The sequence below is a fragment of the Maylandia zebra genome, linkage group LG13 (genome assembly GCF_041146795.1).
Source record: "Maylandia zebra isolate NMK-2024a linkage group LG13, Mzebra_GT3a, whole genome shotgun sequence".
Taxonomy (NCBI): Eukaryota; Metazoa; Chordata; class Actinopteri; order Cichliformes; family Cichlidae; genus Maylandia; species Maylandia zebra.
Genome location: NC_135179.1, coordinates 24,361,535 through 24,377,663, shown reverse-complemented (window position 1 = coordinate 24,377,663; position 16,129 = coordinate 24,361,535). Strand labels below are relative to the sequence as shown.

At 42.6% G+C, this 16,129-nt stretch overlaps 1 protein-coding gene and 1 long non-coding RNA gene across 2 annotated transcripts; one reads left to right on the top strand and one right to left on the bottom strand.

The window, feature by feature from the left end:
• Positions 1–1,921: 1,921 nt before the first annotated feature.
• On the top strand, positions 1,922–10,709 carry b3galnt2 (beta-1,3-N-acetylgalactosaminyltransferase 2). Its single transcript, XM_004559735.5, has 12 exons — positions 1,922–2,232; positions 2,784–2,910; positions 3,325–3,425; positions 5,322–5,521; positions 5,775–5,870; positions 6,854–6,964; positions 7,082–7,160; positions 7,641–7,824; positions 8,159–8,284; positions 8,480–8,639; positions 8,720–8,776; positions 9,719–10,709. The coding sequence occupies exons 1-12, from the start codon at positions 2,124–2,126 to the stop codon at positions 9,854–9,856; spliced, it is 1,488 nt and encodes a 495-aa protein (XP_004559792.1). The 5' UTR covers positions 1,922–2,123; the 3' UTR covers positions 9,857–10,709.
• LOC143421813 (uncharacterized) lies at positions 7,793–15,933 on the bottom strand. Its single transcript, XR_013101401.1, has 4 exons — positions 15,628–15,933; positions 13,708–13,870; positions 9,275–9,326; positions 7,793–7,893 (listed from the first exon to the last, which is right to left on the bottom strand). It is a non-coding gene; the product is annotated as an uncharacterized LOC143421813 (long non-coding RNA).
• Positions 15,934–16,129: the final 196 nt, after the last annotated feature.

Below are 16,129 nucleotides of genomic sequence, written 5' to 3'. Positions count from 1 at the left end.
CAGTGAATGATGGGCTCCTCCATGAATACGCTTCTGGTTTCTAAAGTTGAAACGCTTTTGTTTTTCCACAATCTGAATAATCTTGATCTCTGTCAATCTACACCTTAAATCTCTTGGCAATTATATTGCTTAAATTTAGTTGTTGGTCATGGCTACATCAAAGTTAAGAAAAATCCTTTTGCTTGTGGAAACGATATGCGCTATTGAGAAGACAAATGGTGTACCCAAAAAAACCCCCCCTAAAATTAGGTCCCTGCATCATTGCAGGCACATTGTTCCCATGTGGGACCTGACTGGATAAAAAGAAACTTTTATAGATGTGGAGGGAAAGTACAGTGATTCCTGAGTGGGAAAAGATGAGAAACACAAGTTGGAATAGTATAAATAGAGTATGAACTCCACATATAAATAAGTGAAATGTGAGAGACAAACAGCAGACTCTGATAGACGAGGGCTGGAGAAGCCACAGCATTGCGGGATGTTTGGATGGGTTTCAAGGACCCCTGAACATGCTATGAATAGCCTTTTCCTTTCAAATGAATAATGTGTTGCGGGGAGAGAACTAAATCATCCTAATGAGTAGATCTATGAATAAGAGTCCAAAAAGAATTATATAATGCACAGGAAAGTAATTATCCCTGGGGCAGAGGGTTATCTAATATTGGATATCTGCACTGGAGCAATTTTCCAAATTGAGCAGTGAGGCCCCCAAAGTCTACCAGAATAGTAATAATTCCTGATAAGATTATTCATCTACAGGCACAGCATGGTGTTCTGCAGCAGCTTCTCAATGAATTCTGCTCAGGGCACTGACATGCAGCACATTGCAGTGTTTCCCCGTCACATTATTTTTTCACTCCGAGGGGCAGTAAGGTCTCTGAAATGGCACTTGTGAAATGCTGGAATTCCATTAAAATCAATACAAATAAAATGTTTACAAGCACTATAGAGGGCTTGTTTGTTTTTTTTTCTTCAGTGGGGTGATCCATTCCTCCTCCTCCGGGAAAACACTGGTGCTCTCCGAGTCAAAAGAAATCCTCCTCAAGCGTTCGTCTCCATGCACAAAAGATTCCATTTAAATGATTTATGTGCAGCACAGGGGAACAGCTTTTGATAAAGTTGCGCTCTTAATGCTAGAACACATCACCTGGGTTTAGAGAGGATGAAATGATTCATATGTTACTTTTTGTCTTTGCTTACAGTGTTTTCCTCACTTTACTGTGTGGAGTAAAGGAAAACAAACCTACCAAACTGACATGTCTTTATGTGATAATCATGGGATGGGACGCACCTTTAGTGTTTTAGCGTTTCATTTGTTTTAGGGACATGGGATAAAATATTTAGTGAACATACTTAAATTAACATACTCTTGACTTTAATATGATTTGAGTGGAAAATAAAACAGCACGAGGCTGATTTATTTTTAATGGAGACACATTAAATGCTAGAAAGTGTTGCCTGCTGTTGTCAACACATTTATCTTTGTACACAGTATGATGGAGGAAAGGGAACCGGACCACTGTATCACATAAAAACTTTTTTTTTTTTTTGGCCCTAAATATCCAGTATTTGTCACTCTAATTTGCATCTTTTTTTCCATGCTAGTCTAGCTAAGTAAATGTACTAGATACATGTACTTTATAGTTTTATTTCACTAGCTAGAGTTTTAAAAAGTAATGTAATACTTAATATTTTTTAAATACTATTACTATTAATCCTACAAATAATAATATTGATAATAATGAAGCTATGTCAAAAGAATAAAAGTAATTTTATTAAGCTGAGAAAGGACCAGAACATACATTTGTATGATTTATTATTTTTATTATTAACCTAGAGAACTGCTATATCAAGTTTAAGGCTCGTTCGATTGGCTACAGGGTTGAACTTCACCTCCCAGAGTGCACCGCGGTAGGGCTCCTCGTCTCCCATTGGTCTCGCTCATCGAGCAGCGGAGGCAGACATGAGGCAGTGGTGAAAGCCCGGCGGAGAGCTGCGGAGCTGAAATGAAGCGCACACACGGAGCAGCTCACACCGCGCAGCACCGTGCGGCTCGAGGAAGGTAGGCAGGCTCCGCGCCGCTAAAGCTGAAGGCTGCTCCGGCTGAATGAAGGGCTCCGTCCATGCGGAGGCTAGCGCTCTTTCTGCTTCCCTGTGCTGTCGCCGTCCTGGTGCACTTGTGGTTGGCACAACGACCCTCCTCCGCCCCGCTGGACAACAACACATACTCGGGTACTTTTTTAGCCACTACCCCGGGCTTTTACCTCCTCAGCTTCGCAACTTTTTTTCCTTTCGAGCGGCTGGTTAACTTTGCCTTTACCGCCCCGGTGTGGTAGTTTGCTAGTTAGTGTGTGTGTGTGGACAGGTAGTTAACGGCAGTGACTGTAATGAGTGTTTTCTAATGTGTGTTTTACGGAGGAAAAAGAGGTGAATGTAACATTTGAATAGTGCGGGGCGTTGCTGGGATAGTCCCTCGCCGTGTTACAGTGCAACTACTGTGCTCCGTGGCTGCTTGAAGCGGGTTATCACTCATTATCAGCCCTCACGCTGGCTGTGTGAAGCGGCTTCACCATCAGATCAGTGTAGACTAACTACCTTTTAATGCACGAGGACATTAATCTTCACGGGGTGCATCGCAGTAAGTCACCGCAAACTGAGTATGAGAGGAAAACAGGTCTGGTTAGATTTCTTTTTTTTATCCATATGTTACATCTGCCCTTACATTTTGAGTACTCTGCTGTTGTGTGAGGTCATCTTCAGTGAAATGTCTGTCTCCAATGCAGATGAGCCATTACCTTTCTATGAAGTTTTGGTGGGGGTGCTGTCAGCAAGACATCATTATGAACTGCGACAGGCGATAAGAGAGACCTGGCTGGGATACCTCAGACACCACCCCCACTTCCAGCACAGGTCAGCAGGCTGGACCTTCAACTTCACAGCTTTTCTGTTTGTTTTGATTTGTCTTGCCTTTCTTTTTCTCACCATGTCAAATTCATATAGTAGAGAGAAAGGGAGGGGGGGTGAAGCCAGCAGCAGCTGGCAGCAAATAACTGACAGCCCCATCAAGCCTTTTATCTTTACCTGACCAGCGGCCAATATTGTTCTCTTTCATTCTTCCTCTTTGTCCATTTCCTTCTCATTGAGCGATCCGAGCACAGATAAGGTGTGATGGCCTTTAAGCAACCCCCCGGTAACCATGGCAACGCAGGGTGGATAGATGGACAAGCTTTAGAAATCTTGTAGCTGAATATTGCACAAACGGGGGGATATGTCACAGTGTTTGTGGTGTTGTTACATATTTTTTTGTTGTTTTCTCTCATCCAGAGTGGGGGTGAAGTTTATCGTGGGGGAACATGGGTGTCCTATACCAGAGGATGACCGAGAAGATCCTTACTCCTGCTCCCTCCTGAACTTCACCGAGCCAGGTAAAAGAGGGGGAAAATAGAAAAGCAAAAGAGGGGAGAGGCATCTGACTGCAGCTCTAATTCTCTCGGCAATCTGTTGCTTGCGTGCGCGGTCGTCAAAGGGGAGCGGAGGCAGGATAACAGCAGAGGAGTCGAGAGAATGAGAAGAATGGCTGTTGAGAAAAAGAGTGAAACACCTTTTTATTCATGTGTTCCCACAGCTCAAGGACAACTTTCTCTTCCTTTTGTATATCTAAGGCCAAAGCAGAAATGCTCACTGCTGCAGGGCTGAGGGAAGAGGAGGTGGGGTAACTAGAACTGCTTAACACTTAGAAAAGTAGAGCTGCACAAAGAGCAGACACTATATGAAATAATTTAACTCCCTCGCAGTCAGTTTTGAACATTGGCAGTAATTGTTAACGTCTGTCGCCTTCGCCGAGCCCGTCCACTTGAGCCGGCTTTCTCCACTTTTACTGGCGTTAAGCTGCCTTCATGGAAACATAATTACAGCTCATCAGAATGGGCTTTTCACACAGTGGCCTTTGGGGTCATGGCAATGCGTTACATATATATTTATTTCTTTCTTTTTTTGTTCCCCAGCCCTTTCTCTTGCCCTCCACTGCGTTAATGGCTGTTGGTTGTTGACGTGATTTGCTTCAGAATGGCAGGCAGGCTTTGGGTGCGCGTGATGCTCCGTGTGATTGGAAGAGAAAGAGGCAGTGGCAGCTTTTTAAGCACAGTCGGGGTACCTGACGCAGGATTCAGGTCAAAGCGCGCGTTAAGTGGACAATTAATTGTGGCACTGAAATGTGTTTGTTTGCTCTGCATTCATCACAGCGATTTTTTTTATTTTTTTTTGGACTACAATAAGGTGAATGCTAATTAGCTTCTCAGAGCAGTAATCCTGCTGCCGGCAGAAGGTGTGTGTGTGTGTGTGTGTGTGTGTGTGTGTGTGTGTGTGTGTGTGTGTGTGTGTGTGTGTGCGCGCTTTGAATCCAGGCGAAATAGTGAGATATTTAATGATGTTTGAAGGTTTTGAGATTTCAAAGCTGATATAAACACTACAGCATGAGATGAATGGACTGATTGACATGTAATTAAAGATTTTTGTCTTTGCCTTTGAATTCTGAACTATTACAGAAAACAAGCACTTTAAAGACACTGAGTTCTTTTTTTTGTGTGTGTTATTTATTTATGTACTTATTCTTTTTTTTAGACTGAATGTTCATCCACTAGCCAGTAATAAAAATAATGGTTTGATTTATGATCTATTTAATGAGCCATGCCCAATGCAGCCTATAGTTGGTGCTTGATATTGAAGTAATTGCCCATAAACACCCTTAGCGACAGAAATGTAATGATAAAAATGTATGATAGTTTGATAATCACATTTTTGTCATGTTTCCGGGGAATAAAGCATCGATCAAAATGATTTGTCTATTGTCTCTTAGTGGTAGCACAATCCTGCGGCTCAGTCCCATTCAGCTAACGTGAGAAGCGTTTGGCGTGATAAAACCTCTGCTCCTCTTCGCCTCTAATTGTCTTTATTTTGGAAGGAGCTGTAGAAGTTGTGTAGACTGCACATAAAGTGAAAGTGGGGCGGGGGTGGGGGGGGGGCTTCGCAGCTTCGCTTTAACAGCCTCGATCTTTTCATTGATCTCTCGGGTAATAAACTGCTCTTTTGTAATTAAGAGAGCACGCTCACAAGCAGGGGCTCGCTTTGAAGACAGCCGTCCTGAAGAAGCGGCTCCTCAAAGTGCTGATGGTGTAGCTTTCCCAGAGTCCGCCGCTTTTTCCGAATGCTTTCTCTCGTCTCTTCATCACTAGGAGAAAAAAAGAAAGATAGTCAGCATGTTGGGATTGTAATAAATTTCATGTGTGCTTGTGCAGTGACTCGCTGCCCTCTCTGTGTCCCAGCGGCAGGCCGGGACGGAGAGATGGAGATTGTGACGGTGTCTGATCCCTCGCTGCTCGCCCCCTCCGACGTGTCTGCCATCGCCCTGGACTTCAAGGTGCTCCACCCGGTGGTGATAACCCGGCTAGGGGTGTTTCCCAGCGGGACCCGAGCCGAGCTTCAGAGCAACGTGACGGTGAAGCTTCTCCAGCTGGACCAGGAGGTAACGTGGCTTTGGCCTGTGAGCATAATGCATCGCGTATGCTGCGTTTCTGTGGAGCTCGGTAGAAACGCAGCCCGAGGGCAGCTGGAGGACTCTGTGCTGCTGCTGTTTGTTGAACAAACTTCAGCTCATTTTAGAGTCCTGCTGTTGACAGAGCAGTGTGTGGCTGTGTTCAGTATGGAGGACGGCATCTCTGTGAATTCTTTATGGATAAAAAGTTTGAATATTTCTTTTTTTGCACTTTCTTCTTCAGGAGGCTGTGGTTACTGCTCGCTTCAGCTCCATTAGCACGGGGACCTTGGTGAACTGGATGTGGTACAAACCAGTGGAGCAGTTCATCCTGCCGAAGGTCAGTTTGTCGCTGATCCTCTGAGCTGTAGCCACGACTAAAGAAAAATGGAGTAAAAGTCCTCCAGTCGGGAATATAAGTCTTCAGAAGCTGTTTTAGTTTATTCTATTTTTTTTAAGTACTAGAAAGCTACTTTCAGCTGCTCTTATTCACAACGGGTCACTACAGCAGGTAGCTCTGCATATTTGATTTGACAGATTTGTTTTAATTTATTTTTTAACCTGGATTTTCTTGATGCAGCCACAAAGGGATTTGTGTCTCCTCCTGGAATCAAACTAGGGATCTTTGGGTTGTTTTCATTAGCTCTGCTTGGGTTGATAACTGTGGAGGAGACGAAAAGAGAAAAACACACGAGACTTATGGAAGTTCAGGAGTTTATAAATTTATTTAACAGAAGGGATTTATCATTAATGTGAATGGGTGCCACATGCAGATTTAAAGAGGTTAACCCTCCAAATCAGAGGAGGACACATGAAGGCATTCATGTGTATGAGCTCACTCACTGAGGATGATGTTAAATAGAATAAGTATCTGTTTGGAGAGCCAAATTTTGGAGAGCCTCGCTTCATTTTGTCCTCTTATATTTATATAACGGTGACCTCGCGCTGAATTTGATGTTTACCTTTGAATAAGTAAACATCCCCAACCTGAACTGATGCAGAAAAGCAACACATCAGTGCATAAAAAAGTGTTTGATGCTCACGATGTCCTGGCTTTAACACGCACCGCCAAGCGAAAGCCGTCCCCGTGTCTGCACGTACGCCTGGCGGTGATGTCAGGGGTACAAGAGTACACCGGTACATCGCTGCAGCAGAGGCTAGGTTCAGGGGATGTTAAATTAATCTTTCATTAACATTGTAGCGAAGCATAATGTAATCCACTCTAAAGTTTCCAAGTCTGCAGTGTCCTTGATGGTAGCTAATTACATCATTCAGATGAGATGGCGTTGGACAGCACACCCATAACATCTGTCTTTATTCCAGGGGTTTGAGGGGACGCTCGTCTGGGAGAGTCTCGACCCTGCCGCACTGACCACAGTCAACTCCTCCTCCGTGCAGCTCAGTGATGGAGGAGGCGTCCTAAAGATCTCTTCTGTATGTGTTCGCACACAGTATCTAGAAGGAGATATATGAATAACGCATTCTCATTCCTCTTTCAAGTTTCCAATAACTTAAAACTTTTTTTTTTTGCTCTTTTTCTTGGAGTTGCAGATTGTAGAGGGGATATTGCCTCATAGAAGTGCTCTTGGATTTCCTGGTTTGGCTGGAGGCTTCACATTTACTATCTATGGTTAGTCCTGCAGCAGAATAAACTTTGCACTTTTTTTATATGATAATTGTGTGATCAAAGCCACATTTTTAAAAACAGACCAGATGTAAGAGCTCGAAAAACACCGCTCACCGTGCTGCAGGCTTTTTGTATATGTTCCAAATAGAAAATAGCATTTTCATAGCCTCAACACCCGGCTGTTCCAGTATTGATTTTACCTACACGTGTTTGCATTTTGAATCTTAAGAGCAGATTTGGTGTAAATCTGTGCAAAACAAAATTAAATCCATCATTCAGCATCTCTGAAGAACCGAACTAATGGTCCATTGTGCCAAACGTTATCATTTTTTCATATTGTTTTACTCGATGGTAATTAAAGTTATTATACCTCAAGCGCCTTAGGTTATTAAAAAATTTGGGCTGAATAAATATAATATTTGCACAAAAACTATTACAACTTTTTCTCTGATTACCCCGAATGTTTTCCTCACTCTGCGTCAGATGGAGACGGTCTGTCAGAGCTCCTGCGGGGCCGCCCAGCCAGGATGGAGCGTCATGCCTCCAGGCTGAGGGAGGAGGATGCCACTTTGCAGGAGGAAAGCCTCAGGCATGGCGACATGGTGTTCGTAGATGTGGTAGACACCTACAGGAACGTGCCTTCCAAACTGCTTCAGTTCTATAAATGGTATGCCAAGTGCTAATGACTCGATTCTCTGTCTCCAAATTGCCTGGGCCCTCTGAGGAAATCAGCAACCTGAAATGAAAGTGTGCCGACGCCTCAAAATGTCTCACTGTTAAAATCACGACTGCAGTCGCTCAGTCAAGAAGTAGAGTTCTGAGTCATCAGATAAAGCAAAATACACAGAGTGGTCTTAAGCTGTGATGTGATAAGTGTTATACTTATTTGCAGACCTCCTGCCCTTCATGCTCGCTGGTATTTGAAAGTAAATCCACTCTGGGATATTGTATAAAATCAGAGGGTGGGCTTTAATTAAGGCTGCATATTCCCTCTCCGGCAGGTCTGTGGGAAACGCTGACTTTAATCTACTGCTGAAGACGGATGATGATTGTTACATCGACGTGGACTCTGTATTAATGAAGATTGACCACAAGGGTCTCAAACGCAGCAATTTCTGGTGGGGGAAGTAAGTACAGTTCGGCGTCCGGTACTGTTGACAGCGTATACTTTGTGTCCACTTGTGCTTACAGTTTAACTTCAGTGCGCTGTCAGCTGAGTTTTGGAGCGAAGAAACGGGAACGCTGTGCACGGTTAAAAAGCTGATAGGTCACCTGAAATGGAGACTGTATTTGATGATGATGTCTCTGCCATCCTGACCCAGTTTCAGGCAGAGCTGGGCAGTGGATCGCATTGGGAAGTGGCAGGAGCTGGAGTACGCGAGTCCAGCCTACCCGGCGTTTGCCTGCGGCTCTGGCTATGTGGTCTCTCGTGACCTGGTCCAGTGGCTTGCCAACAATGCAGAGAAACTGAGGGCCTACCAGGTAGAGTACGAATGCTAAATAAGAGCGTCCGACGTTCATGATCATAACGTGAGCAGCCCATCCTGGATGTCTCGTTGCAGGGAGAGGATGTGAGCATGGGGATATGGATGGCAGCTGTTGGGCCTCAGAAATATCAGGTGAGAAGCTGAATGGTATGAACTGCCAGCTTTAGTAAAACATAAATGATTTGTTTTGCTTTATTATCAGTCTAACACTGGCATAAAATACAACTTAGCCCAGTGCTTTCACTTTCCCTTATCAACGTCAGACTGATAAAGGTCAGCGTCTGGCATTAAGAAATGTTAGAAAGGTACAGATATGAATGTGTTTAATGTGTACATTTTTCTTAGAATATAAATGGCAGCTGAATTCAAGCTGTAAATATAAATGGTACTTAAATTTACAGCAATATTGATAAGATACTGTGTATTAACACATTGTTTTGTTTTTTTATATGACTTAGAGCTGTTAAACAATGTCAGACAAAGAGAAAAACAAATAATAATAATGGATTGGATTTATATAGCGCTTTTCAAGGCACCCAAAGCGCTTTACAATGCCACTATTCATTCACTCTCACATTCACACACTGGTGGAGGCAAGCTACATACTGCGTAACAAAAAGAAAACTGCACTCTTGGTCCTCTGAGCTTCATTAGCCAAACTTTAGCATCTCACTAATAGGCTCTGCAAGCAAAAGACACAACGTGAAATAAAAATGTGAACTGAAATGATAAAACCCCCTCTCACCCTTGAGTTTTTTAGTCTGCTAAGCACGTACAATTTGATTTCTGTGGAGAAAAAAAGTGCAGCAAACAGGCATGAACATTTATGATTGTTTTTCTCTTACCAGTAATTCAATATGCGGTTTGCTTTACAGCTTAACATTTTTATTACGAGCATGCGGCAAAAAAGCTTTGCTAGTGGAGTCGCAGTTTAAAGGCGTAATTGTGTTAACTGGTTTAATGTTTGTAACCTGAAGCATATCAAAATAAAATACTGCCAATTTAACCCGAGAGAAATGTGACCCAGCGTCCGCCTCATAATTAAATAAATTTTATTCCCCTTCCTGTTGCCAGGATCCCGGCTGGCTGTGCGAGAAGGAGTGCTACCTGGACATGCTGTCGTCCCCCCAGCACACGGCCAAGGAGCTGCATGTTCTGTGGGATAGGAAAAGAGCCTGTGGAGACCCCTGTGGATGCCCCTGGGACCACTGAATGTGGTTCACACTACACTCACTACGTGACACTGTGGGTAAAATGCACTCGACACTAGCTGTCAGGTCATTTTCTGTAATATTTTTTTCTTAAAACACTAAACTGCGCCATTGTCAGTTACTAGAATTATGATTATTATATTATAAAAAAAAAACACTTAGATTTGGAAATGTGGGACACTCTGTAGGGAAAATAATGTCAAACTTTGCAGGTTCGTAATATTAACAACATAAACCATTTGCAGCTTAAAGAAAAAAAGACCTCACCTTTAGCTGTAGCATCCTGCCGGTATTTGTATCATGAAGTCGGTTATTAAATTTGAAAATGTCAAAATGTGGGAAGACTGCAGATGAAAAGATGCTTTATTAATGTAACTGTCAGGGATGGTACAAGAACCATGTGCAATACCAGCGTGTGAAGGTCATCATGTTCAGGGTGATTGCTGTGAGACTGAGTACTTTATTCTAATTGTTGGTACTCTGGAGACAGAGCTGAACCTTTTTTTGGTTTAATGCAGATATTTGATGGCGTTTTAACGATGATTCCTCTGCATTGCTATGTTTTGTAAATTTATTGTCTGAAGCTTTTCATCTTCTTTACTGTTTGTAGGTTTATGATGGGCTTTCTCACAGACGCACACACAGTTTGTACTGTAATTGTTATTGTGCAGATAGTGATGTGGCCTTACTGTATTTGTTAGGCGTCATACTGTACCTATGTTAACACTTGTGATATTAACAGATTTTTTTGGGGAACTTGACAAAGCAGTTGGAGCGACTGTGGAATAGACTCACTCGTTTAACACGGTTTTATGAAAGCCTCCTCAAAGGTAATAAAGAACATTTAAGAGAGATTAATGGCTCACTTGTTGTTTATTTTGGGAACGATGAACGCAGTAAACTTGGGGGCGCTGCTGATGCTGCTGTGCTCAGTCCACACTGGATACGGACCACACAGGTCCTTTTTTTCCCCACTTAAAAAGGAACAGGAATCCTATTCTTCTCCTAAGAGAGTAACAGCGCTGGAGTTTTGAAGCAGAGGATGTGTTGGCACCAAACTGATCAGTGTTTTCATGTAATCGATAAGACCAAGGCTTCTTTGGACACATGCTTCTTTTAGGGGGATCTGTTTGTTTAGCCATGTGATTGATGCTGAGTCCCCACAATTAGATTTCCTCCCTGTATATTTTCTTTTTTTTTTAAATTAATTTATTTTTTGGGGTAAATAATGAAAGATGATGCTGAATGTTTTATTAATGGAGGACAGTTTGAGTCGTTTGTTTTATTTAGGCCCGTCCCACCTGCCAAGAAATCTGTTCCTGCACTTAACTTGACATTCGAGCAGGCATTCCTCTTCTTCTCCTAACCACCCTCCTCCTCCTCCCTCCCATCGTATCCTTTCGCCTCCTCTCTTTCACTGAGCAGCATGATAACAAAGTCATATCCGCATCTGTTCCACTCTCCAGCATAGATAAGCGCGGCGTTTTCCGCCCCATCAGCCTTTCTCGCTGATTCACATCGAAGCCCTTCATTGTGAACTGGGAGAAGCGTGGAAATGACACACTGACGGGAGGGGAAAAAAAGGTCACTTCTGCTTTCCGTGCCGATGATTCTTTAGGGGAAGAAGTTATTAAATTTGTCTAAACTTTGATGAGCGCTGGAGGGATACTCATGCAAAATGTTTAAATTATTAGCTCTAGAGATATTCTTCATCTCCTCTGAATCCTTTTATTCGAGTCCTGTCCTCACCAGAATCTGTCATCGTGTGAAACAAATTGTTCCGTGTTTACTGTCAGATTGCAGTTATGTATTACACTTTAAATCTCCTCAGGCTTTTCTATTATTATAATAATTTAACAGCTCGGCCGTATTTCCTGAGTGTTTTCTTCCGTTACGTTTGCCACTGTTAGTTTTCAGAATAACGTGTAATTATGAACTTCCTCATATTTGGAGGGAAGATGAGCTCCTGTTTGGGCTTAAGCAAGAGATAGAAGGTACAAAGTGATGTCGTCTAGGGGGAACACTACTTAAGAATTCCTTGTTTTTCCGAGCGATCAATACTTGTGAACATATACGCTCTCAAGGCTGGACGCTTAAAGGCTAAAGAAGCCAAAGTGTAAAAGTGCCACAGCAGTAAAACGAGCGGAACGAAAAGATCTCAGCTCATCTAACTGACCCAGAATCTGTGATTCATTCATACGTTTGATATTAATAGACCCCACACGTTCTGAATTGTTCTATGCCCTCAAGCGTGTATGTAATCTTTTCTAAGTGACGACAAGAGTACAATTCCCTGAACTACTGACTTCTTTCACTCTATTAATATTTTGCCATGAAAGTGCAATCATCCGTTTAGACTGTGACAAGCGCTGCTCAGAGAAAATAGAAGGAAGTTGGGCGCTGGAGTTAATTGTATTTATAAAATCCTTTTCATCGTTAGTCTCACCTCTTCCAAAAACTCATCTTCTCGTGGTGCAGAGTGAATACGAGAATGTGTTGACATTACAAATCTGAGTCTCATTTTCGGGATGGGTTTGGCAGACACTTAATTTTTGCTTGAGCAATTTAAAGATTTCTTTTTTTCCCCTCTGAGGAAACCCACACAGGCCAGTCTGAGTTTATACCTACAATTTCACACAGTTACAGAATTGTTACAATATTTTTCCTTGCAGCTGAAGTTTTTATGTTGCTTTGGGTATATTTGGACTCTTGATACTGATGCTTCAGCAGGTCAGAATTTTAATGTTGGTTCATTATTTTTGGCTATTTCAACTCTTGACCTGCTACTTTCAGTCATTTCATTGATTACTTTTATCCAAACTAACTGCTGATTATTTTCCTTTTAATGTATCTGCCTATTTTAATTTATTTCAGCTATACATGTTTCTATTATCTACAGTCTCCATGTACATCATTGGAGCTTTACGAGTACAAAGCTGCACCCTGCTTTCAGAATTGCTTTAATTCTTCATGGCAGATCCAGCTAGGTTCTGGAAACATTCTAATAAATGTTGGTCCATATCGACTTTATAACATCACCCATTTGCTGCATATTTGACAGCTTCACCTGTCCTGTTCCACCACATCCCAGAGGTGCTCTATTGGATTGAGATCTTATTACTCTGGAGGCCATCTGAAACCAGTCTGAGAATATTTGTGACATGGAGTGATCCATGATGAAAGCAGCCATCAGAAGATGGGTGCACTGTGCTCATAAAGGGTTGGGCATGGTCAGCAACAGCAGTAGTTTGTGGAGTATCACCTGCAAAAGCAGAAATATTGAGGTGTAACATTAGCATTTAAATGCTACATTTGGTGACACCATGAGTGCAGTGGGTATCTGGGTTGATCTCATCATCAGCAAATGTGTTTTAATTTGAAAAAGATTTTACTCCAAACTGTGAGGCCATGAACAAAAGGCAAAAATAAAAGATGTTGATATGGAATTTGAAATGGTAAGTAATTACAATTCATTCCAACATTAATCCCCGGTGACAGTAATAACCAGTGCCTTTTGTTTTTCACACCTTGGCTCGTGTGATTACTCACATCACATGATCAGTGGGTCTGTGGGTTCAATATTCATGACCCTTCAACATTTGCTATTGGAGTTAAAGGAGCCCGTTGGATAAAACAAACTTCAAGAAGTCCAGTTGTCTCTTTTTTTTTTTTTTTTTTTTTTTTTAAAAGCTCTTTAGACCACCTTGACCTGGATGACTGAGAACCTGCAAGTACAGCTAATTACACTTTGTCACATCCAAAATAACAAAATGACCCTTTAAGCAGACAGATTTGGAATCATGTAGCAGTGTATCTGATTTTACCTACATTAGAGACTATATTAAAACCTACCTGTTTTAAACTGAACTCGCCTGGATTCAGATGAGGCACAGCTGTCTCAGATCTCAGGAGCTTACACTGTGCTGAGAGCCATGCATCTGCATACTTATTTACACATTTCTGTCAATCAGCCTCCTCTTCTCTTCCCCCTCCTCCTCTTCCTCCTCTCTGTGCACTAAAACGAGGGGGAAATCATTTATTCATGACACCCGGCATTCCAAAACCAGCATTTCTGCCCGACTCTGATTCGCAGGAATGAGGAGATATTATTAGCTGCACAACTATGTCCTAATGGGGCAACGGTTTCATTCCCAATTTGAAACCGCGCTCACGTCTCTCTCTGATTTCCATGGCTTCTACAGCGTCTCAGCCTGGCGAGGTTATGACTGCCCCCCCACCTTTTTTTTTTCTCTTCTTTTTCCAAACATTTGCAGAGCGCAGCTGTGAGACGTGTGTGACACATCGGGTGGAGGGCGTCGTCCAGCTAATCCATTACATTGATAAAGCCGTGGAAATGCCGAGTGAATTGCGAGTTTCGTAAGCCCACTTGACCCCTGCTGCAGTAACGCGGCAGATTTACCGTGATAGTGTTTGTGAGAGATAATTAGTAGAGCCATTACTGAACCATTACTGACAGTCATTCTGTCTTAAGAGGATCGTGAATTAGCTCATTGGTCTGATGATGATGAGATTCTTGGAAACCACTCAGTCATTTAATGTAACCTGATGTGACGCCATGTGTGCAAGAAATGCCACGATGTCAGCTCAGTGAATAGTTTCTCCCAGAGGTGGGACCAAGTCATTGTTTTGCAAGTCTCAAGTAAGTCTCAAGTCTTTATCCTCAAGTCTCAAGTCAAGTCTCAAGTAATGTCAGGCAAGTCAGAGTCGAGTCTCAAGTCACTGGTGTAAAAGTCCGAGTAAAGTCACAAGTCTGAAATTTTGAATTTCAAGTCCTTTCGAGTCTTTAAAAAAAACCCCCGAAAAAAAGCATGTTGCAGTTATGCTAAATGTAAATATTAGACCATCCATCCATCCATTTTCATCCGCTTTGTCCGGGGCCGGGTCGCGGGGGCAGCAGCCTAAGCAAAGAGGCCCAGACCTCCCTCTCCCCAGCCACCTCCTCCAGCTTATCCGGGGGAATACCAAGGCGTTCCCAGGCCAGCCGAGAGATATAATCTCTCCAGCGTGTCCTGGGTCTGCCCCGGGGCCTCCTCCCGGTGGGACATGCCTGGAACACCTCACCCAGGAGGCGCCCAGGGGGCATCCTTGTCAGATGCCCGAACCACCTCAGCTGGCTCCTTTCGATGTGGAGCAGCAGCTGCTCTACTCTGAGCCCCTCCCGGATGGCCGAACCTCTCACCCTATCTCTAAGACCATGTAATTTTTAAATCTGTGTTTTTCTCAACACATGACAAAATAGTGAACTTAGAAAATATACACAAATTGTGAAATTGTGTTACACACTGAAGGACGACAGGGTTCATTCAGGTGCACATGAAGATTTATTGCGCTGAAACACAGCAAAACAATTCAGTGTTACTGGCGGCTTCTATTGTAATAACTGGCCTGCGTTACTTTTGTGTCATACGTGTAATGGCCATGTATTAATCAGCCCTTAACACACAGAAAATGACCGGTAACAATAGACAACATAACATGTACTGGCTGGTCTATTTCCTATAACTTTAACTGAAACCAGCTAATAGTTTCCTTTCACCTTACTGATGGGACAACACGGTTACAGAGATTAATGCAGGAGGCTAACATGACTTAGCTAACGCACAAATGTTACTAGCCTTACCCACAGATAACGTGAAACAACTCCCTTATTCGCTCACATTAAACACCATATAAACAAGAATTACACTCCAAACATGTTAAATAAGCATCAACTTTACATAAATGTATGTAGTTCTCGTATATTGCTCTCACCTGAAACACAGCAAAACAATTCAGTGTTACTGGCGGCTTCCATTGTAATAACTGGCCTGCGTTACTTTTGTGAAGGATTATTTTGCCAGTTACCCGTTTGGCTGAGCCGCCACTGCCACCTACTGGCGAAACTAAATATCGCCCTAACATCACATCAGGTGGGAGCAAATGAGCTTTTCGCTCTGTGTTATGATGCAAACTATTGTCACAACAAATAGCAAAAAATGATGATGGGGGGTGGGCACGAACACATAAGGAACACATCTGAGACTTGTTCTTAATGCTCAAAATACTCAGGGCGCCACAATTGCACCTCTTTAAAATGCAGCTCAATTAAACCTAGCTCCAAGGATAATTTTCACCGACGGTTCTGAGATAAGCTGCATGTTATTCTTGGATGCGGTTGTAGGACTGGCTTTAAAATCGCATGACAAAAATATCATACATAAATAAATGATTTTTTTTTTTAAATATCATTTTTTTTTAAAAAACTGGAGCGGTT